At 47.2% G+C, this 25,658-nt stretch overlaps 1 protein-coding gene across 1 annotated transcript in view; it reads right to left on the reverse strand.

Annotated features, from left to right (window-relative positions):
- Positions 1 to 25,658, reverse strand: part of LOC147728286 (uncharacterized) — a 1,395,946-nt gene that overhangs the window by 386,838 nt on the left and 983,450 nt on the right. Inside the window, exon 12 of the mRNA XM_086963769.1 lies at positions 13,761 to 13,871. Within this exon, the coding sequence (XP_086819895.1) occupies positions 13,761 to 13,871 (111 nt within the window). The remainder of the gene's footprint in view (positions 1 to 13,760; positions 13,872 to 25,658) is intronic.

The following is a 25,658-nucleotide window of genomic DNA, read 5'->3' on the forward strand; positions in this document are numbered from 1 at the left end:
CCGGGAGCTTGTTTCCTTCCCAGTGTAAGAATTGGCTTTTGTAGTTTGGTTTGCCCTGTTCCCATCATGCACTGGGACAGGAACAGCATAATTTGTATACAGCCAGGTTCTGAAACTGGGATGGTGCAGTGAGCTAAAAAACGGTGTTGGATCTAGCCCTGATCTCTTGACGGGGTGAGAGCGTTCTGCTTAATTCAGAGACTCTGTCCCTCACCACCCCTTGTTGTAATTATTTTTGTCCACCCTAAGCGTGGAAGGGTATTCTCAGATGTGAGACCCTTGCTCATTGCACCATCAGGATTCAAGCAAACCGGGCCGAAGACGGCTGTAATGCCAGAAACCGGTCCCCGGGAGCTTGTTTCCTTCCCAGTGTAAGAATTGGCTTTTGTAGTTTGGTTTGCCCTGTTCCCATCATGCACTGGGACAGGAACAGACTAATTTGCATACAGCCAGGTTCTGAAACTGGGATGGTGCAGTGAGCTAAAAAACGGTGTTGGATCTAGCCCTGATCTCTTGACGGGGTGAGAGCGTTCTGCTTAATTTAGAGACTCTGTCCCTCACCACCCCTTGTTGTAATTATTTTTGTCCACCCTAAGCGTGGAAGGGTATTCTCAGATGTGAGACCCTTGCTCATTGCACCATCAGGATTCAAGCAAACCGGGCCGAAGACGGCTGTAATGCCAGAAACCGGTCCCCGGGAGCTTGTTTCCTTCCCAGTGTAAGAATTGGCTTTTGTAGTTTGGTTTGCCCTGTTCCCATCATGCACTGGGACAGGAACAGACTAATTTGCATACAGCCAGGTTCTGAAACTGGGATGGTGCAGTGAGCTAAAAAACGGTGTTGGATCTAGCCCTGATCTCTTGACGGGGTGAGAGCGTTCTGCTTAATTCAGAGACTCTGTCCCTCACCACCCCTTGTTGTAATTATTTTTGTCCACCCTAAGCGTGGAAGGGTATTCTCAGATGTGAGACCCTTGCTCATTGCACCATCAGGATTCAAGCAAACCGGGCCGAAGACGGCTGTAATGCCAGAAACCGGTCCCCGGGAGCTTGTTTCCTTCCCAGTGTAAGAATTGGCTTTTGTAGTTTGGTTTGCCCTGTTCCCATCATGCACTGGGACAGGAACAGACTAATTTGCATACAGCCAGGTTCTGAAACTGGGATGGTGCAGTGAGCTAAAAAACGGTGTTGGATCTAGCCCTGATCTCTTGACGGGGTGAGAGCGTTCTGCTTAATTCAGAGACTCTGTCCCTCACCACCCCTTGTTGTAATTATTTTTGTCCACCCTAAGCGTGGAAGGGTATTCTCAGATGTGAGACCCTTGCTCATTGCACCATCAGGATTCAAGCAAACCGGGCCGAAGACGGCTGTAATGCCAGAAACCGGTCCCCGGGAGCTTGTTTCCTTCCCAGTGTAAGAATTGGCTTTTGTAGTTTGGTTTGCCCTGTTCCCATCATGCACTGGGACAGGAACAGACTAATTTGCATACAGCCAGGTTCTGAAACTGGGATGGTGCAGTGAGCTAAAAAACGGTGTTGGATCTAGCCCTGATCTCTTGACGGGGTGAGAGCGTTCTGCTTAATTCAGAGACTCTGTCCCTCACCACCCCTTGTTGTAATTATTTTTGTCCACCCTAAGCGTGGAAGGGTATTCTCAGATGTGAGACCCTTGCTCATTGCACCATCAGGATTCAAGCAAACCGGGCCGAAGACGGCTGTAATGCCAGAAACCGGTCCCCGGGAGCTTGTTTCCTTCCCAGTGTAAGAATTGGCTTTTGTAGTTTGGTTTGCCCTGTTCCCATCATGCACTGGGACAGGAACAGACTAATTTGCATACAGCCAGGTTCTGAAACTGGGATGGTGCAGTGAGCTAAAAAACGGTGTTGCATCTAGCCCTGATCTCTTGACGGGGTGAGAGCGTTCTGCTTTATTCAGAGACTCTGTCCCTCACCACCCCTTGTTGTAATTATTTTTGTCCACCCTAAGCGTGGAAGGGTATTCTCAGATGTGAGACCCTTGCTCATTGCACCATCAGGATTCAAGCAAACCGGGCCGAAGACGGCTGTAATGCCAGAAACCGGTCCCCGGGAGCTTGTTTCCTTCCCAGTGTAAGAATTGGCTTTTGTAGTTTGGTTTGCCCTGTTCCCATCATGCACTGGGACAGGAACAGACTAATTTGCATACAGCCAGGTTCTGAAACTGGGATGGTGCAGTGAGCTAAAAAACGGTGTTGGATCTAGCCCTGATCTCTTGACGGGGTGAGAGCGTTCTGCTTAATTCAGAGACTCTGTCCCTCACCACCCCTTGTTGTAATTATTTTTGTCCACCCTAAGCGTGGAAGGGTATTCTCAGATGTGAGACCCTTGCTCATTGCACCATCAGGATTCAAGCAAACCGGGCCGAAGACGGCTGTAATGCCAGAAACCGGTCCCCGGGAGCTTGTTTCCTTCCCAGTGTAAGAATTGGCTTTTGTAGTTTGGTTTGCCCTGTTCCCATCATGCACTGGGACAGGAACAGACTAATTTGCATACAGCCAGGTTCTGAAACTGGGATGGTGCAGTGAGCTAAAAAACGGTGTTGGATCTAGCCCTGATCTCTTGACGGGGTCAGAGCGTTCTGCTTAATTCAGAGACTCTGTCCCTCACCACCCCTTGTTGTAATTATTTTTGTCCACCCTAAGCGTGGAAGGGTATTCTCAGATGTGAGACCCTTGCTCATTGCACCATCAGGATTCAAGCAAACCGGGCCGAAGACGGCTGTAATGCCAGAAACCGGTCCCCGGGAGCTTGTTTCCTTCCCAGTGTAAGAATTGGCTTTTGTAGTTTGGTTTGCCCTGTTCCCATCATGCACTGGGACAGGAACAGACTAATTTGCATACAGCCAGGTTCTGAAACTGGGATGGTGCAGTGAGCTAAAAAACGGTGTTGGATCTAGCCCTGATCTCTTGACGGGGTGAGAGCGTTCTGCTTAATTCAGAGACTCTGTCCCTCACCACCCCTTGTTGTAATTATTTTTGTCCACCCTAAGCGTGGAAGGGTATTCTCAGATGTGAGACCCTTGCTCATTGCACCATCAGGATTCAAGCAAACCGGGCCGAAGACGGCTGTAATGCCAGAAACCGGTCCCCGGGAGCTTGTTTCCTTCCCAGTGTAAGAATTGGCTTTTGTAGTTTGGTTTGCCCTGTTCCCATCATGCACTGGGACAGGAACAGACTAATTTGCATACAGCCAGGTTCTGAAACTGGGATGGTGCAGTGAGCTAAAAAACGGTGTTGGATCTAGCCCTGATCTCTTGACGGGGTGAGAGCGTTCTGCTTAATTCAGAGACTCTGTCCCTCACCACCCCTTGTTGTAATTATTTTTGTCCACCCTAAGCGTGGAAGGGTATTCTCAGATGTGAGACCCTTGCTCATTGCACCATCAGGATTCAAGCAAACCGGGCCGAAGACGGCTGTAATGCCAGAAACCGGTCCCCGGGAGCTTGTTTCCTTCCCAGTGTAAGAATTGGCTTTTGTAGTTTGGTTTGCCCTGTTCCCATCATGCACTGGGACAGGAACAGACTAATTTGCATACAGCCAGGTTCTGAAACTGGGATGGTGCAGTGAGCTAAAAAACGGTGTTGGATCTAGCCCTGATCTCTTGACGGGGTCAGAGCGTTCTGCTTAATTCAGAGACTCTGTCCCTCACCACCCCTTGTTGTAGTTAGTTAATTTTAATCATCACTTTCACTTAAGCACTGCACTTCATTTTTTCCACTCTTTGAGCATTATCTTGGCTAGAGTCTCTTGAAGATCCATATCCGTACCGTCATTTGATGGTCTGGGTGATATTGAGATCAAACCACAACTCCCACATGGCGATACTCCGCCAAGATAAGGGTGGTCAGATGGGAATTTCTCAGCCAGATATGACTCATCACACATAGTATGTTGCTTCCTCTTACCTTAGTTTTCTGTACAACAACACACACATCTCCTTGACCGGGCATCCCTATTTTTTGGTTCGTCCAATATCCTATCCTCGGGGGGAAATATGTCAGGAGGGGAGGGTCCACTAGAAAGGTGAGTCTGGAGTGCGGGTTGGATCTGCAAATTTCAATAGTACTCTGTGCCAGACAGTTTGTATTGCTGTTGGAGAGCGGCAAAAGAGAGAATAGTGCCTTTGTCCCAGAGGTCCTTAATCGGGGAGATACCAATAAGATCCCAAAGAGGCCTTGTTAAGTCCTCAGCCCAGAGGCAGCGGATGTGAACCAAAGAGATTTCCACGTTTTCCCTAACATTATGTATGTCATTTCCTGCCCGTGATCAAGGCTACCCGGCCGAAACTAGTTGGGACGACAGGACTTTTGTGACTTTCGTTTGATTAAATGCTTTCTGAAATTTGAAAAGGGCCTCTGCTTTGGTGCTTTACTGTGTGGAATTTCGCCGGGGCTTTCCGTGCCCGGTGTCAGAGGCCGCCCTGAAGGGTCGGGAGCTCCCCAAACGGAGATGTTTTGAGATATATATATATATATATATATACACATCACCTCCAAAGAAAAGAGTAGAAGCCGAATAGGGGAGAACCAGGGAGCCGTTTATTTCTCGTGGGTGCATCAGGCAAATGCATTTCGGCCGCAAGGCCTTCTTCGGTGCCCAGTGATGCGGAAACACATCTATTTCCCATTAACTGATCTCTCTCTCTAAATGCACCATTCTCCTCTTCTTTTAACATCTGAGGACTTACTTACTGGCAAAGCGCGGAGATACCCCTCCGGGGGTCTATTCTTGCGCTATAGAAGAATATAAAATTAAAAAAAAAAAAAAAATGAACAAACCCCTTTCCCTGAGCTGCTATACTAGTCCTGCTCAGTCCTCATTGGCAGTCTCACAAGCCCCCTCCCACTCCGGCCGGAGCGGGATGTCCAACGTGTAGTCCCCGAAAGTTCAACGGACTACACGTCCCAGAGTGCTCAGTTCCAGCAGAAGGGATCCAAGGGTAGGGAAACACCACACTGGATGAAATAACTGGCAGGCGAGTCAAGGAACGGAGCGTGTCACCATTTCTGTAAATTCTGGAGTTAACGGCACTCCCTCGGGTCCCCAACCCGCAACAACCCAAATCGCCCAGGTTTCCTTTCTGCGAGGTTCCGAATGGCAATGCATCGGGTCCAGATTGAGGCCGGATAGCCTCAACATCGCTTCTCCTCTTTCTGGGGTCATGTGGTGGACTCTGGAATTCTGCTACCACAGAAACGCCAAACAGGCAGCCAGAGCCGCCGCTGCCAATGAAACCAGAGTCACTTGTGTTGCGGTGGCTTCTATACCGTGTCACAGGCAAAACACGGTGGATTCATGAGAACACATTTCCTCCAAAGAAAAGAGTAGAAGCCGAATAGGGGAGAACCAGGGAGCCGTTTATTTCTCGTGGGTGCATCAGGCAAATGCATTTCGGCCGCAAGGCCTTCTTCGGTGCCCAGTGATGCGGAAATGAACAAACCCCTTTCCCTGAGCTGCTATACTAGTCCTGCTCAGTCCTCATTGGCAGTCTCACAAGCCCCCTCCCACTCCGGCCGGAGCGGGATGTCCAACGTGTAGTCCCCGAAAGTTCAACGGACTACACATCCCATATATATATATATACATATACACACACACACACACATATATATATATATGTGTACACACACACACACATATATATATACACACACACACATATATATATATATATATATATATATATATATATATATATATATATATATATATATATATATATATATATATACACACATTTGTCTAATATGGAAGGGCAGTGAGGCGAGTGCAGTGGAATTTGCTGAAAAACGAAATGAAAACACTCTGTACTTAAAGTTCACATGCACCACTAGCAAAACATCTATTGTGTTCTTATACTTGGAATTATTTGTTTCCAATGACAATATCCAAACAAGGGCGCATCGAAAACCCACTTCCGGCAAAACTATTTTACATGCCGGGAGTTTTCACCCTCCAAGCCTGATTGCTAGTATCCCCTATGCGGAGTGCCTCAGGATGAAGGGCAATTGTAGTACACAAGACAGTTTTGAGACATCTAAACAACAATTATTTAAAAGATTGCGCACCAGAGGATACTCCGAGGAGACTCAAAACAGCAGAGGTTAAGAGCATGAACAAGAGTAGAGAAAGTCTTCTTTTCAAAGACACTACATTAACAACACCTATCAAAAAAACGGAGACACCACGCATCATCACAGGGTACAATGCCCACCATGCACAAGTACGCAGAATTCTGTACAGGCACTGGCCAGTAGTACGTAGTGACCCCACAATAGGAACATAATGTGCCAAGTTGCCGCAGATAACATACAGAAGGGCCAAGTCGATGAAGCAGGAATTGGTATCTAACATCCCAAGCCAAGTTAGCAATACCAACTGGCTACAAAGTAAAGAGGGATTCTTCAAGTGCACTAAGTGCAAAGCTTGTAAATATGGCACGAACACCAGCAAAGTGCAGCTCCCACTCAGGAAGACACCATTAGAAATAAGGGAAAATTTACATTGTAAAACAGAGCATGCCATTTATGTTTTACAATGCACGTGTAAAAAGCGTTATGTAGGTAGTACATTACATCCAGTGCATGTAAGGATTCTACAGCACTTAAGAGCAATCACCAATGACTATCAGACTTACCCGGTGGCTCGCCACATTAATGCTTATGACGGTGGGAGAATAGAAGACCTGCAATATCTTGTCATCGACAGTGTTAACAAAAATATAAGAGGTGGCAATAGACTCTTAGCACTCAGAAGGCTGGAGTCGAGATATATCATCATGCCTCCAAATGGCCTAAATTCAGATGAAGCCTTGAGTGTACATTTGTAATGTAACACAAAAGAAGGTCCTATATCCGCAATCTTAAGAAATGTATTGCTCCTTTTGATGCTCCTAAACCCACTCCTCTGAAAACTTCGTAACAAATGTGCTTGTATAATTAGAACCAACAAACTGATGAGGTGTTACCTCAAAACCGGTCCGGTCCTCGGATGCTTGATTCCGTTCTGGGAAGGACATGGCTTTTGTAGTTCGGACTGGACTGTTCCCATGGGGCACAGGGTCAGAGCTGATTTGCATATCCCCATTGTCTAAGCCAGGGTGGTGTGGAGTGCAAAAAACGATGGATTTGGGCCCAGATCTTTGGACTGGGGTGAGTGTGTGACATTGATCCACATTCGGTCCATCACCTGTTGTGTTTGTATAATTAGAACAGCACTAATATTTTTAATCTATCACATTTAAGAACATCACCTTTCGGAGCTTGTAGGTAAATTGGCACCATTATAAACTTACACACATAATTATATAGGCTGCAGCACTGAGACATACAACATTATGTATATAGGGCCAATAGATGGGACAATGTATTATTAAACAGGAATAAGAGGACAACAGTAGTCCATTGTCGGTTTATGATTCGTCCACATGACAACCAAAGCCCACTGGGGCAAAATACACGAACCATGGTTATTGAATGTGGTCTAGTGAAGGCGATCCATCTTTGCGGTGTAAAGTGCACAGTCTAATTCAGTACTGCTTTGTTTTTCACATTTCATTTGTTTTGCACAATTCATGAGTTTTTATTATGGTTTACCACTCGTCGCCTCTCCTGAAGAGAACAGGCAGATTTGCAAAGAATATATTTGCAATAGCATCATTTCAAATGCAAATGTTTAAAAAGATCTTTCATAATATGTTTTAAATTGTGAAATGAACTGCATACTTATGTGTCACATACATTCTTTTTCAAATGTCGTACTCAATTTGGAAGAAAGACTATATGTAATGCAATAGACTATACACTGAATCCAACATACCTTTTCTATGACTGTTAAAGGGAGGAGATTCACCATAGTAACCGAACCACGTCACAAACAGGCTCCCAAACTATGTATATATTACACGTAGCACCCAGTGTTAAGATGTTGTGAACAAGGCGGGTTCCCCGCCGAAACGCATCAAGCCATTTCGTTTAAAGAATAAAATAACTCCTCTTTGATAAGATTCCCACGGTGTCAGCGCCTTATTTCGAACCAAGAGATCAAGGATTGGACGATATATATATATATATATATATATATATATATATATATATATATCGAACAAGTGCAACCTCCCAGGCTCCGACCACAGCGACCCAGGAAATCACGCGGATCCAGTAATTATTTAAAGCACAGATTTTATTTATAAGCTGAACCAAGCAATCTGACGCGTTTCGGGCATCCGCCCTTGCTCACAGACAATCAGAGTTGGAAATGCTTACGTTTTAAATACTAACTGCTAAACAGTGAAAAAGTGCATTTTTTTCTTTTTTTCGTCATACACCTCGTGGTAATAGAAAGCGAGGACAAACTACTTGAAATGCATGGCGTAGACTGTTTTCCAAACATATTGAAATAACAACAGTCAGAAATTAAGTTCATTAACTGGTTTAAATCCATATTTTCAATTGACAATATTGAAAACCCATGATATAAAAGTTAAAAATGTAAGAAAAGCTTTTAAGCTGCTTAAAATGCATATACCAAAAAATTGTATATAAAATATACAAGGCCCTCGCCTGCATTGAGTATTGATAGTGCAAAATTGCATAATAAAGTGCAAAGTGCATCGTATAAAAAGTTGTTAATGTTGTAATAGATGCAATAAAAAATCAGCAGTGATACTATTGATTTTGTGCAAAATAAGCTTAAATGTAAACATTATAATGTTGCATCTATATCTATCAAAGTGCAAATCAGCGCAATATGTAAACATACGACTGTAGCAGCATAGTTATAAGGCCAGGGCTATTTGGTATAAAAATCAAGGGGATATCATTGTCATTAATCAGACTGTTGAGAAAGCATATTAATCAGGAAATACAGAAAAAGCATATTGTCTATGTCCTCAAATAATAAGTGTACCCAAAAATTGATATAAGTACATCCATAGTGAATCACCGTGAAACCATATGTACAAATGATACGTGCAAAAACCCAACAAGGAGACATAATATTAATCACATGGGGGAGGGCGGCAGCCAAACAAATCCTACTACCCCAAGTAATACAGAACGAAGTGGACAAAGCAAGGCTTGATTTACAAGAACACATGTAGATCCTCCGTGTTATTCAGGCCATTGGGAGATCTACTATCTATAGATATTATATATCAAGCTCCGTACGCGGAGCGAAACGCGTCAGGGAGAGCACTTGCTCCATGATTTGCACAATACATTTTTCCATTGCTACAACTTTCAACGTTGTGATGGCGTTTTATTGAAAACAAGATTCGTTGTGGGGGAGAGAGGTCAGCACCTTTCCAAATCCGCAGTCATAGCGGACAGGTCTTTTTGATATATATATATATAGATGTAACAAGTGATCAGCATAGAGCGACAGTGTGTGTGGATCCGTCAAGAGGGATACCCCACTGTTCGGCTGACTCATGAAGTAGTGCTGCTCAGATAAAATCACAGATAGGATTATAACCAAGGCAAAGCACTCTGGTAAGTACACAAACATAGGATGGAAGGTGCACACAATTAGAGTCCAAAAGAAAAATGGTATATTGTATATCTTCTTCTTTATTTAACAGTATTCGTCAGATACAGGCACAGCCAACGCGTTTCGTTCCATTTGCCTTTCGGAATTTCGTCAGGGCTGTAAAGAGCGACAAACATATATATACATAAATATACATTAAAAATTAACACATACAAATTGATCACAATAGACTACAAAGGACCATGGCCCAAAACACACATATTTACAATGTTTATATTTAAGAAAAGCGAACAGACTAAAGACAATATGTATTCATAAACAATCCTAATTATTAAAAAAAAATATATATACAGCCATTGTAGTGACTGTATTGAAGTTCTTTTGCATATGCTAAAAAAGTGTGTAGACACTTGTACAAAAAACCACCTATATCACAAAATTTATTTACACATATCACAAAAGGAGGGCTAAAGTGAATTACTATTTAGTAATGATACCATATCAATTCTTGGAAAAATGGATCCAGTAAAAACATAGTGAACGCAAAACATTTTTTGTTTATGTTGACAAAGGTGTGTGACCACTAGTACAAAGACACCCATATTTGCTGTTGCTAGCCTCCCATTCTTAGCCAAAGTGGTCGAAAAGGCTATGAATTCCCAACTATCTGACTTTTTAGAAAGACACCGACTGCTCGATGACTCCCAATTCGGCTTTCGGAGGTACCACGGGACCGAGACTGCCCTTATCAAGGCAGCTGACGATGTCAGATCCATCCGGGACCAAGGAGGTACCGCTATTCTAGTACTATTGGATCTATCCGCAGCCTCCGACACGGTCGACCATAACAACCTGGTCGACCGTGTCGGAAAGTTGGGCATCCGCCATCATGCCAGAGACCTGCTTGCCTCCTTTCTAGCAGAGAGATCTCAAGCAGTCACCCTTGGACCTTTCCAGTCTGCGCAACTCTCGCTGCCATGCGGGGTCCCCCAAGGCTCATCCCTTAGTCCGACACTATTTAACATATATGTGTCGGACCTTGCCAATGTCATCAGGGCATATGGGATGAGCCTAACGTCTTACGCAGACGATACACAGCTGGTCCTGGCCATCAAGGGTGACGGAGGACAAGTGGCACAAAACTTCAAAGACGGACTACTGGAAATAGGAGAGTGGATGACCACAAATTGCCTTAAGCTTAACTCAGAAAAAACTGAGGTAGTCATCTTTGGACCACTCTTCCCAGCATGGTCATCATGCTGGTGGCCAGCAGCTTTTGGCTCACCCCCCATTCCAACAGCTAAAGTCAGGAATCTGGGAGTCATCTTCGATGATGGGCTCACCTTTCTGGACCATGCAAACAAAGTTGCCACCACCGCCCATTATAAACTGAAAATGATCAGGAAGATTCGCCAATTTCTACCTGAGGCAGCAATTAAAACTCTGGTCAGTGCATTAGTCTTGTCATCATTAGACTATTGTAACGGGCTATTTCTTAATGCCCAGGCCAGGGTTACACAAAAGTTACAGTCCATTCAGAACGCGGCTGCAAGATTGATTTCAGGAATTGCCAAGTTCAGTCCCATTTCAGATACGATCAGGCAGTACCACTGGCTACCGATCCACAAAAGAATAAAGTTCAAGTCCTTGTGTATAGTTTACAAAACACTTAACAACCAAGGACCGCATGCTCTCAAAAGCCAATTAACACCCTACATACCCTGCAGACAGTTACGCTCTTCCACCTTACACCAATTAGTAATTCCTCGAACAAAAACAGTGTCCTGGGGTGACCGCCGCTTTTCAGTGGCCGCACCCAAACTCTGGAATACCCTTCCTCAGTACATCAGGACGAGCCCGTCACTCCACCAATTCCGAAAACTCTTAAAGACATGGCTCTTTAATCAGTGAGGCGGTGACTACACATAGGAGACAGATGACTTTTTAGCGCCGAGACGCCTACGGGTATTTGCTGCGCTCTACAAATGTCAAAATAAATAAATAAATAAATAATTGTATCATATCCATTCTTAGAAAGTGAGTTCAGCAAGAGCACTATTAGAGTAAGGGAATAATCTTAAGAGAGGAAAGACACATTGCCAAGTCTACTTACAGAAGGTATATCAAAAAGAACTGGCTGTGAGCAAAAACTTAATAGCTACTGCGAATCAAACAACCAGTGAATTTAGAAGGTAAGAGGTCAAGGGGTTATTGGTTTATTAAGTTGTCAACTTACCGAATCAATTCAGTTTGAAGTTGTCAACCTATTCGGACAAAACCGTGTGGATCAAACAGCAGATGGCAATTGTTCTTCAAAGGCATATAACCTAAGGTGGAGAGCAGAAGTAGCTTAAATATTTGAAATGCGGGAAAGAGGTTCAAAATAGAAATCCTTCTCCTTATATATTCGAAAGAGGTGGGACATCATTGCTAGCCACTAGTAAGCTAGTAATAAGAAATAGCTAGGATATTTCAAGCGAAGTAATGGAGGTTCGTATGTAATTCATCTCCATATATTTTATTTCTCACTTTTTTCAAGAGGTGTGGCAACATTGTGTGCAAATGGTAAGCTAATTGGGGTTTCTGGATAAGACTATTTTGGGGTTTCTGGATAAGACTATTTTATACCCAAAGGTAACCAAGGTAAGAGTCATATCTGCTAGCATGATAAAACAAGCACAATACCTCATTCCCATTTTCAGTTCTACTTCACAAAAATGGTTGCGTTTTGTATATATACCTTCATATATTAAAAGGTGGTGTTCAACACTGAGGGAGTACTTATTACAGATATATGTCTACTTTTTGAAATAAAATATATGGAGATGAATTACATACGAACCTCCATTACTTCGCTTGAAATATCCTAGCTATTTCTTATTACTAGCTTACTAGTGGCTAGCAATGATGTCCCACCTCTCTCGAATATATATGGAGAAGGATTTCTATTTTGAACCTCTTTCCCGCATTTCAAATATTTAAGCTACTTCTGCTCTCCTCCTTAGGTTATATGCCTTTGAAGAACAATTGCCATCTGCTGTTTGATCCACACGGTTTTGTCCGAATAGGTTGACAACTTCAAACTGAATTGATTCGGTAAGTTGACAACTTAATAAACCAATAACCCCTTGACCTCTTACCTTCTAAATTCACTGGTTGTTTTGATTCGCAGTAGCTATTAAGTTTTTGCTCACAGCCAGTTCTTTTTGATATACCTTCTGTAAGTAGACTTGGCAATGTGTCTTTCCTCTCTTAAGATTATTCCCTTACTCTAATAGTGCTCTTGCTGAACTCACTTTCTAAGAATGGATATGATACAATTATCCAACAGCAAATATGGGTGTCTTTGTACTAGTGGTCACACACCTTTGTCAACATAAACAAAAAATGTTTTGCGTTCACTATGTTTTTACTGGATCCATTTTTCCAAGAATGGATATGGTATCATTACTAAGTAGTAATTCACTTTAGCCCTCCTTTTGTGATATGTGTAAATACATTTTGTGATATAGGTGGTTTTTTGTACAAGTGTCTACACACTTTTTTAGCATATGCAAAAGAACTTCAATACAGTCACTACAATGGCTGTATATATATATATTTTTAATAATTAGGATTGTTTATGAATACATATTGTCTTTAGTCTGTTCGCTTGTCTTAAATATAAACATTGTAAATATGTGTGTTTTGGGCCATGGTCCTTTGTCGTCTATTGTGATCAATTTGTATGTGTTAATTTTTAATGTATATTTATGTATATATATGTTTGTCGCTCTTTACAGCCCTGACGAAGTTCCACAAGGCAAATGGAACGAAACGCGTTGGCTGTGCCTGTATCTGACGAATACTGTTAAATAAAGAAGAAGATATACAATATACCATTTTTCTTTTGGACTCTAATTGTGTGCACCTTTCATCTTATGTTTGTGTATCTCTGATTTATACACCTATTGGTAGCAGGTGTAGGAAGAAGTTTGCACCATCCAGAATTTAGAACGATAGAACTCGTAGTGCTTGACCTGGTCTGCTGCCTTGATCTTTTGGAACTTCACTCTGGTAAGTAAAATGGTGCTCCCACTAAAAATACTCTACCAGCCTAAACAGTAGTTTTTAAAAAAGACCAAACTTTCCTTGATGGATGTTAAACAGGATGGTAAATGTATACATTTTTATAGCACTTGTAATAAAAAAAACAACTAACTCCCATAGCCAGTTAAAATATCAATTACATATTACCATTTCACAATCCACAGCAAATACTCCATAATTTCCATCTGCTGGAGGTGGTTTTTTAAAGGTCATCATAAAGCCATCCAAGTTATCCTTTTGCCCTTCGTGGACATGTAACTGTAGGTGGGAAAGAAAAACACACCATTGTTAAAAATAAAATTTCTAGCAAAGGAGCTGCTAACGGACAGAAATATCATTCACCTTATATAGTCAGTAAGTACAACAATTGATTTTTGCGGTTAGTTATGGACAGATCATACCTCTCAGTGTTACTTAACCTTCGACCCCATCGAAATCACACGAAACATAGCATTTGACCCAAGGACCAGAAAGTGCTATGAAAAACCACTAATTATATGTGGAAGCAAGTGCCCTTCTACGGATACAAATTTTGCAAATATTTAGGTAGACAGTCAAGGTATATGACCTCTAGAGAAAAAAAGTATTACCACATAACAGATAGTTATGAACTTGAGAAACATGTCTGGTCCACATCTTAGTGACTGACGCAACACAATACCAAGGTGAAACAGCAAGCCAAAACATTTACAAAACAATGTATACACTTCCACCAAAGAACAAGTTACTTACCTTCGGTAACGATATATCTGTAAGAAACATGGGCTAGTTATAGATTCCTTACCTTCGAATATCCCCCAGGAGTCAGACTCGATACGGAAAGTTTGTCAGCAGCACCCCTGCACGTCGGTAGGTGGCGTCGGTCGACTCCGCGTCCATTGTCGGCGTCGTTCGCGCTATAGAACACTGGCGAAATAAATAACCAAACAAAATTTCCATAATGTAAGTAGTGCTTTCAGCAGTGTTAAAGCCCCTCTTAACTTCTAACACAAGTGTTATGCTGCAGATGGCCGCAAGATGACGCTGCTGCACTGGCATCTGATTGCATGACATGTACTGGCTTCCGGAGACATTGTCAAGCAACCTGCCACTATTTTGAAGATGCGTTTGACACATGGAAATGCATGGCGTCGAATCTCGCAATGTGATATTTGCAGGCTGCCACGCACCACAATGAGAACCATGTTGTAGCACGTGAGAAGCATGCATCGTCAGAGGGCCTCAGCCACGTTAAGCCTATTGTGCGGCCCGTGGCTGACCAAAGCGGCTTCCTAGATCTGACAGGCTATAGTCGGACATCTTGATTGAGAACGTTTCTGGATTGGCTGGTACAGTTGGGATACTGCTCTTCAGCTACAAGACTAGGCTAACTCTTTTGGCTTCCATGTTCACAAGCCTACCCCGCAGCGTTCCACCTTCCTGTAGACCGGTCATGTTTTCTACAGACCTTTGAGGTCTCCGAATCAACCTTTAGTGGTGTGGGTGGACGGATGCTAAAAAATAAAATGCCTTCTGACACGTGGTCGGAAAATCTCTTCACAAAGTCCTGGCAATCACGACAAACAAACACGCTGCGTGCCATCTACGGAGTAAAATACAGTGCTGAGCAGATCCAATTTTTTGTCCACAGAAATGGAACCATTATTGAAAGCACTTCAATGCCTCGTCAGGGGTAGTAAACTCTATATAAATGAAATTACAATTGCAATAGAGCAAGCCGTCTAGGTGCGTAAAAGGGGTGGTTGTGTGCATGTATTTGTGGTGTGCGGGTGTGTGCGCGCAATTGTTTTGTGCCTATATGTTCTTACGTGCGTGCGGTCTGTCCAGAGCGTGAGTCTCTTCCAAGTGAATGAATGTTGGATTTATAGAGCGCGTGGTTACCCGGAAGCGTCCCAACACTGTACCACTGAGGAACCCGTCCTGGCTTTCCCTGTGAGATGGCCCCTTTACTGGGCATCCCCAAGGTGCAGCCAGGCATCCCCGGCGGTGATGGGGCCGGAGTGGAGATTAAGCAAGCTATTGCCCAGAGTTGCAGCGTGGGACCCCATGGTTAGAGTGGCACCGAGGCGAGATTTATCAGGCCCGCTGACATTGGTCCTGAACCCGGCCCCGTGGAAATTGAACCCCGGTCCCGGGCCGACCACTGCCTCCGGGTCTGCCGCCTCTAACCGCTGAGCCACACTTCTCCACTCCAAGTGAGCCTCTCTTCTGCTACTGGCAGCCGCTCGCCTCTCTTCTTACCCGGGAGCACGATTCAGGAGAGCGCAGAGAAGGAATTTCAGATGAATTAATCTCTGCATGTCTCTGCCTGGGGCGTCTCTCCTGTGCAGAATCGCCGGCTGTTTATGGGTGCATTGCACGTGTGCAGGTATGTAAGCATGTCTGAAGCAGGGCTGCGTACATGCTTTAGATCTTTAGATGTACAATGTTTACATGTCTTTACGTGCGTATGTTTGTACTTGGGTTTTATGTGCATGTCTATTTCTGCTTACTTTATTGTGTAATCAGTTAAAAATGCAATAGGTCTCGCCTTTCATTAAGTTAAAGCCATTTGCTTTGCTATACAATACCATTAGCAAAGCAAATGGCTTTAACTTAATCAAAGGTGCGACCTATTGCATTTTCAATGCTTGTTTGGTTAACAATTGTTTTCACAAAGGCTCTTTAAAGTGTCTGCAGATCTCAGCACAATTGTGTTGTGGAGTTGGTCACTGCAAGAGGGTGCAAACGACACTGGGCATTACATGCACAGGGGACCGGAGCAATGGCCCGACGATTGAGAGGCATATCACCGAGACATACCATGGGTTTAAGCACAAAAAGTCTTACTCCACAATATCATTAAATGACATTGTACGTGCAATGCATGGCTACTCCTCCGTAATGATAACAGAGCCATTCTTACCTTAAATGCCATCACACTGCTACAATATACGCAACTAACCCGTACAGAAATCCACAAGGTTCATGCTAAGTGGAGGAAACATGTGTATGGCATCTTTGCTGCATTTGCATGTGGGGCAACTCTTTGGGTCGCTCCGGGGTCCTATCTAGAAGACACCCAAAGAGTCTATGGCAGAGGGTGATATGTATTACCAGAATTGCAGCTCCACTGACCTCGGTGAGGGTATGTGTGCATAACACTAATCAGGTTTCCTTTGAACACTCACCCCCATGCTCTTCCAGGACCCACCCTCTCCAAGAATATGGAGCGGGGATTTCAACTGCGTCCTGGATGTGAACTGCGGCCTCTCTTCCCCCGCGCAATACCGCATGTATCCAGTGGCACAAAACTTCCAAAATTGGATAGCCCAAATGACAGCTGCACAATGTGCGTTGAATGAGGCATTCGATGGATCGTATGTTTTACTTCTCTGTCCAGGACATTCACACCAGACTGATCTCATCATATGCACTGAGCGACTTAGCACACAAGTTACCTAACCGGAGTACCTATCACGTATCCTTCCGAACCACTGTCCTCTGCAATTAGCTGTGCAGTGGGGCAGACCGCGTCTGAGGATACCCACCTGGCAGCTGCAAACCGAGGTGCTATTAGACCCTCCATTTAGGGAAGACCTGTCAAAGTGTATCACTTGATACTTAAATCATAACAAAAGATCCACCCAGTCCAGAGAGGCTCCTGCAGCTGCAGAAACAGCATAGAGATGTGGAATTACGCTGGGGAAAGGGCAGGAGAACAAGCGCCAGCTGACCATGTTGCAAGCCATGGGGAACCAGTCTGGGAGGATGCTGCCATGGCTGACCAAGAAGACTACCATTGAGCCAGCCTCATGTCTGATGGCTCCTATGGGGGCGCGCTGTTAGTCACGCAGGCAGCCATTAAAGCCGTCTTTCAGGATAACAATCAAACTCGGTACAGGGCTGAGAACAGTCCACCCCTGGATCGAACATGCAGGTTCCTACGGGAGCTACCGTTATGTTTTCCCACCTGTCCCCGCTCCAGTGGGCTGATCTGGACGGGCCACTCCAGCTTGAGAAAATATGAGCAGCCATTGCCCAGACTAAGACGCCAGGCACAGAAGGGCTGCTGATCTAATATTGTACCACATTCTTGGCCCATCTCCTTGACTCGCTTTGCGAGGCATTGATCAGGGTTCTCCTCAATGCCGGAAAGGACCCTCTCGAAGTTCACTCCTATCACTAGTGTAGAACAATGCAAGTCATATTGTACCATATGGTTTGGGAGTGCCCGGTGTTTGTTGACTTGGACTGAGATCACGGTTATTACAGCGCAACTGGAAGGAGACACCTGCAGAACAAGTTACTTACCTTCGGTAACGATATATCTGTAAGAAACATTAGTTAGTGTTAGATTCCTTACCTTAGAATATCCCCAGGCGTCAGTCTGGATCCGGAAACTTTTGCGTAGCAGTACCCTTGCGCGTCGGTAGGCGTCGTCTGCAGGCGTCTCCTGCGGCTCCGCGTCCGTCGTTGGCATCGTGCGCCGTGATGACGTCGCTGGAGTATATAGACGCCGCCTCCGCGCGCTGACGTCAGTTCTTTGCACACAGCTTTTCCGCGCCAGAAGACGCAGAGCCATGAGAGAACCAACACTGGTGCCTTTTGAAACTAGGGCCCTGAAAGGGATGTCCTTAACCCTAGGTATCAGTTCGCAGAACGGGGAGGATGGGTGGGTTCGGTAAGGAATCTAACACTAACTAATGTTTCTTACAGATATATCGTTACCGAAGGTAAGTAACTTGTTCATCTGAAAGAAACACGTTAGTGTTAGATTCCTTACCTTAGAATAGATACCCCAGCAATACCAACCCCGGTGGTGGGTCTGCGAACCAATACATTACTACACCAGAAAGTCCTGGAGGACAGAACGGCCAAAGAAGCCATCCCTCCGGACTTGACTGTCCAGGCAGTAGTGCCTCGCAAATGTGTGCAGCGAGGCCCACGTAGCCGCTTGGCAAATGTCCTGCAAGGGGACTCCCCGGCCCAGGGCAGTAGTAGCCGCCGTGGCCCGAGTGGAATGGGCCCTCAGCCCAACAGGAGGCTCCTTCCGAGCCAAAGAGTAGCACGCTTTGATGCAGAGAACGACCCACCGAGAGATGGTCCGTTTGTGTACCGCCCGTCCCTTCTTCGCACCCACGTAGCCAACAAACAGTTGGTCATCCACCCGGAACTGGCGTGTGCGATCCATGTAAAATGAAAGCGCACGTTTTGGGTCCAGACGGTGGAGCCGCTCTTCATCCTTTGAAGGATGCGGAGGCGGGAAGAAGGAAGGGAGGGTGATGGACTGCCCGATGTGAAAAGCAGAAACTACTTTGGGCAGGAAAGAAGGTCTAGTCCTCAGAACCACCTTGTCAGGATGGATGGACAAGAAAGGAGGTTTGACAGAAAGAGCCTGGAGCTCACTCACCCTCCTGGCAGAGGTGATGGCAACCAGGAAAGCCGTCTTTAAAGTCAGGAGACGGAGAGGGCAAGAATGAAGGGGCTCAAAGGGAGCACACATCAAAAAGGTTAGAACCAGGTTCAAGTCCCACTGAGGCATCACAAACTGAACAGGTGGATACATGTGTGTGATGCCCTTCAAGAATCTCGTTACAATTGGGGACTTGAACAAAGAAGGCTGATCAGGAAGCCTAAGAAAGGCTGAAAGGGCAGAAAGGTAGCCCTTGATAGTGCCCAGAGCAGAGCCCTGCTGGGCAAGAGAGAGAAGGAACAGAAGAACCTCGGAGAGAGGGGCAGAAAGGGGATCCACAGTCTTTGCTGTGCACCATGCCACAAACTTGTTCCACCGACAGTCGTATACCGATTTCGTGGAGGGACGCCTGGCTGCCAGAATTACATTACAGACTTCAGGAGGCAAGTCAAATGGCCTCAACTGCCGCCGCTCAATCTCCAAGCATGGAGGTGGAGACTGGACAGGTTCGGGTGGAGGACCGTCCCCTGTTGCTGCGACAGAAGGTCCTCCTGAAGGGGCAGGCGGATCGGGGGACCGACTGACATGCTGAGTAGCTCGGGATACCAGTACCTTCGAGCCCAGTCCGGAGCCACAAGGATAACTTGGGCCCGGTCGCGCCTGATCTTCTTCAGCACTCTGGGCAGAAGTGGTATAGGCGGAAAGGCGTATAACAGACCGCAACTCCACTCGCGCCGAAAGGCGTCGGCGTGCGAGTGCCGTCTTGGAAACTCCAACGCGCAGAACTGATGACATTGCGCGTTCTCTTCTGTGGCGAATAGATCTAACCAAGGCTCTCCCCATTGCCGAAAGAGACCTTGCGCCACGTCCGAGTTCAGACGCCATTCGTGATCTATCGAGCACCGACGGCTGAGTTCGTCCGCCCTGGCGTTCAGAGAACCTGCCAGGTGTTGAACCGTCAGAGTCACGCCCTGACGTTCCAGCCACTGCCAGAGGCGCAGAGCCTCCTGGCAAAGGGTCCACGACCCCACCCCGCCTTGTTTGTTGCAGTACCACATGGCGGTGGTGTTGTCCGTGAACACCTGCACCACACTCCCGTTGACAAAGGGGAGGAATGCCTTCAGTGCCAGACGAATCGCCCGCAGCTCCAACAGGTTTATATGGAGCCGGGACTCCGCCGGAGACCAGATGCCTCTGATCTCCGCCTCTCCCAAGTGGCCTCCCCAGCCCTGGAGGGACGCGTCCGTCACGACAACGTGCTCCGGTTGGGGTAGGGAGAGGGACTTGCCCCTGACCCAATCGCGGTCCGTAAGCCACCACTGCAGTTGTCTCGCAGTGCCCTCCGAGATCAAGACGTGGTCGGACAAGTTGCCCTGATGCTGGGCCCACTGAAACTTCAGGTCCCACTCCAGAGCCCGCATCCGCCACCGGGCGTGATGCACCAGAAGGATGCAGGAAGCCATCAGCCCCAGCAGCCGCAGCGTCAACCTGACCGAAACCCGGGATAGCGGCTGAAAGATGGGAATCAACGCCTGAATATCCCGGATCCGCCGTTCCGGAGGATAGACCCGAAACTGCGCCGAGTCCAGAACCGCTCCGATGAAAAGGAGCTTTTGAGAGGGACACAGGTGTGATTTCGGCACATTGATGGAGAACCCCAGGCCGTGCAAGAGGTCTGCCGTCATCTGGAGGTGGTGGATGACTGTCTGGGGCGAGCCCGCCTTCAACAACCAGTCGTCTAGGTAGGGGAAGACTGAAACCCCTAACCTGCGCAGATGGGCCGCGACCACCGCCAACACCTTTGTGAACACCCGTGGGGCGCTGGTAAGGCCGAAGGGGAGCACGATAAACTGAAAGTGCTCCTGGCCTACCGTGAACCGCAGGTAACGCCGGTGGGCCGGCATGACGGGGATGTGAAAATACGCATCCTGCAAGTCCAACGCTACCATCCAGTCTTGTGGGTCTAGGGCAGCCAAGACCTGAGCCAAAGTCAACATCTTGAACTTCTCCTTCCGGAGGAAGCCGTTGACGTTCCTCAGATCCAAGATAGGACGTAGGCCCCCTTTGTCCTTCTTGGGTACCAGAAAATAGTGGGAATAGCAACCACGACCTACTTCTGGCCCAGGAACGCGCTCGATGGCCCCCTTGGCCAAGAGGGCCGTAACTTCCTCCTGCAGAAGTTGCAAGTGGTCCCCCGACACACTGTGGTTCTGCGGTGGCATGGCTGGAGGAGTTGTCTCGAAGGGGAGGGAGTAGCCCCTTCGGACGATTTGCAGCACCCACCTGTCCGATGTGATCGTGCACCAGCGGGCGTGGTGATGGCGAACCCTGCCACCCACTGGCATCACGTGGGCTTGAAAGCACGGACTAGGAGGATTTTGAGGCAGATGCTGCGGGGGGGATGTGGCCTGACCCCGCCTTTGACCCCGACCGCCTCCACGGCGGTTTCCACGGCCGCCACCGCGTTGATAAGATTGTTGCGGCGCGTGGCTGGCAGCACGTGTGGGGACGCCCCTTCCTTGGCCACGAAAAGGAGCGAAACGAACCAGTTTGCTGGCGCTGGGTCGAGAGACCCAAGGACTTGGCCGTGACCCTGGAGTCCTTGAAGCGTTCCAGCGCGTGGTCCGCCTTGTCACCAAACAGATGACAGCCATCGAACGGCATGTCCATCAAAGTATTCTGGACATCTGCCGAGAAGTTGGCGGATCTCAACCAGGCGTGGCGACGAATCGCCACCGTCGTGGACATCGCTCTGCCTAGCGAGTCGGTCGTATCAAGACCACATCGAATAGAATACCTAGCTGCATCTCGGCCCTCAGCTACAGCTTTGCCGAGCTGTGCCCGCACCTCCGGCGTCGAGCCCGGCGTCGGGCGACGCCGGTCCGACTCCGCGTCCGGATTCGGTGAGGGTATGGGGACGGCGCCGCCCGGAGCCGGAGCCCCGGTGCCGCCCAAAGCCGGCACCGAGGGGGCGGCGCCGGGGGTAACCCCGATGGAATCGGCGCCGGATTGGATGGACGTCCATCCGGCGCCGATCCCGAAGGCCCTAGCGGCGCCGGAGTCGGCGCCGGTGTCGGATCATCCGACGGCGTCGAGGTAGGGTCAGCTGAACCGCTAGGGCCTCCGGACGGGTTCACTGGGCCCGTAGGCGCCGTGGAACCCGCCGGAGAAGAGAGGGCCCTCATGGCCATGAGGAACGCCTCTATCTCCTCAGGCGTCGCACCTTGCCCAGGGACCTGAGGGTATGGGGCAGGCCGCGCCGGCGACTCTCGCAGAGCCGCGGGGTTGGGGTCACCCGAACCCCCGGCCGCATCGCGCGAGCGTCGGGGGGAGTCGGGGGTACGATGACAACGCCCCGACTTCTTGTGTCTCTTACCTGACGAACCCGACGAGTGATGTCGACTTCCGGAGCGTCCGGCGCGGCTCCGCGACCGCTCCCTTGAACGCTCCCTGGACCTCCGGCCGGACCGAGACCGCTCTCGACGCGGGTCGACACCCGGAGCTCGAGCAGCTTGCGGGACCGCTCCCGCCTAGCTTTGCTAGTCAGAGCCCGGCAATCGACGCAGGCGTCGACATCGTGGTCGGGGCCCAGGCACCGGAGACAGAGTCGGTGATGGTCCGTGACCGACATCGTGCGGTCACAACCGTCACAATTCTTGAAACCCAGCATCCTTACCAGGCACAAAGAAAGAAAATACTAGTAATAACTTGGTCAAAAGACCGGGTACCGCTCTTCAGATCTGCGTCCACTGGCGCGGAAAAAAGAAGAACTGACGTCAGCGCGCGGAGGCGGCGTCTATATACTCCAGCGACGTCATCACGGCGCACGACGCCAACGACGGACGCGGAGCCGCAGGAGACGCCTGCAGACGACGCCTACCGACGCGCAAGGGTACTGCTACGCAAAAGTTTCCGGATCCAGACTGACGCCTGGGGATATTCTAAGGTAAGGAATCTAACACTAACGTGTTTCTTTCAGATTAGATTTATAGACCTCACGTTTGTACAATTTCAGTGGCAAATTGCAACGTCATGGAAGGCACCCACTGCTCTGGACATACAGTGATCCACCTTATTGAAGTGGGCGCACGCGCAAGCAGATGCACTCAAGCTGGTGTGCACAAGGGGGGGGGGGGGGCGATAGGACTGGAGGGGGGCGTTGGGAGACCTGCAACACAAACATGGAGGTCAAGAATGACACCAGCCCACCCTGAAACACATGCTGTTCCCAGCTGCGAGGGACATGCCTCCGCAACCTAGCAGGCGACACACCTGAAAGTGACTACAGGGCAAGTCAGAGACTCACTCGCCGGGGGGAAGTTGCACCGGCCTGAAACCCTCCCATAGGCATGGGGGTGGGACGTTTCCAGACGAAACCACTGGAAAGCCCAGGGAGTGTGACAGTCACAAGCTCCATGCCTTTGCCCAGCCACTGGAATTCACCACACCTCCCTGAAGAAGCATGCAGCCCGACTCACCATCGCGGCCACAGACCAACTGTTAACAACAAATTCTTATGTATTTATGTCCAGACCTCCGATCACCTTTCCTGCTTAGGCGGCATCACACAGACTGCACCATCCTTATCGGACTCCACCGTTACAACTGCCTTTTGTTTGTTTAATTTTCTCTCTTTTGCCTTTGTTTGAAGATGTTGTTCAAAATACAGAATTTCAAATGTGCCAAATAGGTTTCGGTTTCTCCTAATTGAGACTTGTCAATGTCTCATTGGTTGCAGAAAATCAAATACATTTGTGAAAAAAAACGTGGTATGAAGAGAGCATTGAAAACCATGTTATCTTCCTTGTGGGCTATCAACCTGATACACTGTGCAAGTCACAAGGACGAAGGGTATCAGACTGAGCCAAAAGAAGAAAGATGTCAGGAAAATGGAACAAGTTTGAAGAACAAGTTACTTTTGTTCGGTAAAATACTTTCTGGTGGATACTCTAACCACAGATTCCTTACCTTGATAATATCCCCAGGTGCAAGTCTAGATCCAGAAGATTTAACAGTGCTTCCACACACACTATTTGGCATTGTGTCTCTCTGCAGTGCAGTACTGCCCCAGAAGTAACAGAGAAGAGCCAATTTCTTACTTGACTCTCTGTACATGCAATCGAAAGCAAAGCCCAACAATTCTCAAAGGTACCAATGTGTAGGATCCTACATTCAGAACTTTTTAGATAGAAAAAGGTCATTCCTCAGACCAAAGAGGTGATACGGCGTTGAGGAATTGGTGATTAATACTAGAAAGACCATTAACCAAAAGTAAGTACCTTGTTCTTCTGATGGATGCTTCAACTTTAGAATGCTCACCCTGTTAGGCCTGGTTGTTAAGGCAGTAGTGCTTTGGGAACGCATGTACCAACACCCACACTGCAGGCAGACTGCTATTCAGAACAGACACTCTTCATGCCAACACAGCAGCAGAAGCTTTGGCTCTGGTGGAATGGGCCCTCAGCCCTTCTGGGGTTGCTTCTTGGCCAATGAATAGCAGATTTTAATGCAGAGACTACCTACCTTGACTCACTGCACAGCCTTGCCTTTCTATGCCCCAGAGAACCCCACAAAAAGAAGATTGTCCACCAGATAATCTTTGGTGTGATTGATGCAAAATCTCTTCTGCAGTCCAACGGTTGGAGAATCTCATCCACTTTCAAAGGGTGAGGCGGAGCAGAGAATGTTGGGCGAGTGATAACTTGCCCAACATGAAAAGAAGTCATGACTTTTGGTAAAAAGGCTGCCGTGGTCTTCAACATCACTTCTTGGGGGGGGGGGGGGGGGGGGGGGGGGGGAATGTGGTGCAAGGCGGCTGCACTGATGGAACTTGTTCACTCACCTGATGAGCCAAAGTTACTGCAACCTGGAACACAGTTTTCAGAGTCAGAAGGCATAGTAGACCGCTGTGCAATGGTTCAAATGGCATGCACAAGAAGAAAATGAAGACGAAATTAAAAACCCATTGTGGCATCACAAAAGGTTTAGGAGGAAATAATAGAGTCAAACCTATTACACTCATCACAAGAGGCAATCTGAATAAGAACAGCTGGTCCACTAAACATAACTAGGCTACAAGGGGTGACCAGTAAAATTCAACAGTGCTCACTGCAAGTCTTTGCTGTACCAGGTATAAAATACACAAGACATTCAATAGTTTGTTCGGCACAATGTGGGCAAGACTTTGTAGAAGGACACATGGCTGCATGAATGACATCCACAACTTTGAGAGTATTGAGCACAGTCAACTGCAGCTGTGCTTTCTACACACATGGGGTGCAGATTGCTTAGGTTTGGGTAAAGGACAATGCCCAGCAGCTGTGATGGGAGTTCTGTCTTGAAGTGGGAAACTTATTGGAGATCAAATGTTTATGCCAGAAGTTCTGGTTACTACACTCTTCTTGCCTAATCCAGATCCACTAGGATGGCTTGGGTCCTGCTCTTCCTGAACTTCAGAACTCAGTGTAAATGAGGTGTCCGCAAGTCCCATGCTCCATTCTATTTGGAATGATTCTCAGAAACAGCGCATTCTTGGAAACTCCAGCACACAAAAACTTTGATATTGAGTTTTCCCAGCAGTGGCTTGAAGATCTATCTTGGGATGTCCCCATTGCTGGACGATACCCTGTGCAATCCTGGGGTGTAACTAC

Source organism: Lissotriton vulgaris, chromosome 3_1 (genome assembly GCF_964263255.1).
Source record: "Lissotriton vulgaris chromosome 3_1, aLisVul1.2, whole genome shotgun sequence".
NCBI classification, from domain to species: Eukaryota; Metazoa; Chordata; class Amphibia; order Caudata; family Salamandridae; genus Lissotriton; species Lissotriton vulgaris.